Here is a 1,687-nt window from a genome sequence, read left to right on the forward strand (position 1 = left end):
ATTATAATTATATATTTTTTTCTTTATTTTATTCTATTGTTCCTTTTTTATGTAATTAATATTTTCATTCGTATTTTTATTTTATTTTATTTGTTCTCCTTATTTCTTTTTATAGCTATATATATAAAACTTATATTAATTTTTGAAATTCTTATATTGGATTAGAAAAAGTCTTTTTACAAGTTGATAAAAAGATCTTTCTCTATCAATATTTTCATTAAAAATGATAAAATTTAAAAAAAGGGTTTTAAAGCGTAAAATCACTATTTTCAAATGATTACTATATTTTTTGAATTTATATGAATTTGTAATTTTTATATGTAGAAAATTACGAGTTGAAAAAAATGAAAAATTTTCCATTGTCTGTCGTGAAAGCTTGAAATTTCTACAAAATCGTTTTTTAAAAATATTCCTACGATTTTTTGTTCCAGAATTACTCACAAATTAAGTAAAAAAGAACATTCTGATTTTATTGCTCGCAACTTAAAAATTATACGTAAAAAATCGTATCGCAATTAAAAATACAGATTTTTAAAGCTGAAACATTGCTCTATCCAATGTTATTGTCAATTTAAAAAAAAATAGAATATATGATTGCTAAAAAAAAGTCTTTTACCAACTTGTAGAGAGACTTTTTTCTAACCCAATATTATACTGAATAATTATCAATAACAATTTATTAATATCAACTTACCTAACACCAATGGGGCCGTTGGGCAAAATTTCTCTCGCGATTGAAAGAGCCATTTGATAAGCTGCATCGCCGACCTTGTTTTGTGAAACTACTTCGTTCACGAGACCGATTTGCAGCGCCTGCTCACCATCCAGAATCCGTGCAGTATAAATCAATTCTTTAGCCTTGGCTGTTCCGATTATCCTCGGAAGTCTCTGCGTTCCGCCGGCGCCTGGGATTATAGCTAATTTAGTCTCGACAAGGCCCATCTTCGCTTCGGAAGAAGCTACCCTGATATCGCTAGCTAGCGCGAGCTCCAATCCTCCGCCCAATGCTGTACCGTCGATGGCCGATATCACCGGCGTTGGCAGAGTCTCTACGTCGGTCATAAGTTCTCTCAGCGAGGACACGAATTGCAGCACCTCAGAATTATCCATTTTAAATCTCTCTCGCAGGTCTGCCCCAGCGCAAAATACTTTTGGGACCAGGCTGCGTACTATCAGCACTCTCAGCTTGTTATTTTGTCTAATAGAGGCCAGTGCTTCATTCAACTGAGAAATCAAGGTCTTTCCGAAACTGTTACGAGCAGCAGGCCTGTTTAATCCTAATACAGCAATACCATTGTCTTTGCCATCCAAGTAACTGACGATTACTTCTTTCGCCTCATCCTTAGGACTTGGCATCGCATTCGTAGTCAATGTCCTTGCGGTACAAGCGCAGAAATGATAAAGAGAGCTCGTAGCTCTGATGCTTGCCACTAATGAAACCATTTTGCAAGAAGCGAAAAGTTAAAGTGTATTTTCTTGAAAATCTGTATCTGGAAAAAAAAATTGATCCTCGATAAGATATTTATCGAATATATAAGATATCTTATCGAAATTTAATTGAATCTTTCTTTAACATTCTCATTCTGCATCATCTATTAAATTTTATGTGTGTGATGTGTGTGTGTGTGTATATATATATATATATATATTAGGGGTACAACTTTGCTTCCGCCGTTTTTTTTCCGAA

The 1,687-nt window shown here is 33.6% G+C and overlaps 1 protein-coding gene across 1 annotated transcript in view; it reads right to left on the reverse strand.

Moving 5' to 3' along the window:
* LOC108692338 (methylglutaconyl-CoA hydratase, mitochondrial) overlaps positions 1 to 1,687 on the reverse strand; it is a 4,366-nt gene that overhangs the window by 2,097 nt on the left and 582 nt on the right. The window contains exon 2 of the mRNA XM_018200537.1: positions 695 to 1,490. Within this exon, the coding sequence (XP_018056026.1) occupies positions 695 to 1,443 (749 nt within the window). The 5' untranslated portion in view covers positions 1,444 to 1,490. The remainder of the gene's footprint in view (positions 1 to 694; positions 1,491 to 1,687) is intronic.

This window comes from Atta colombica, unplaced genomic scaffold (genome assembly GCF_001594045.1).
Source record: "Atta colombica isolate Treedump-2 unplaced genomic scaffold, Acol1.0 scaffold7, whole genome shotgun sequence".
Lineage (NCBI taxonomy): Eukaryota > Metazoa > Arthropoda > Insecta > Hymenoptera > Formicidae > Atta > Atta colombica.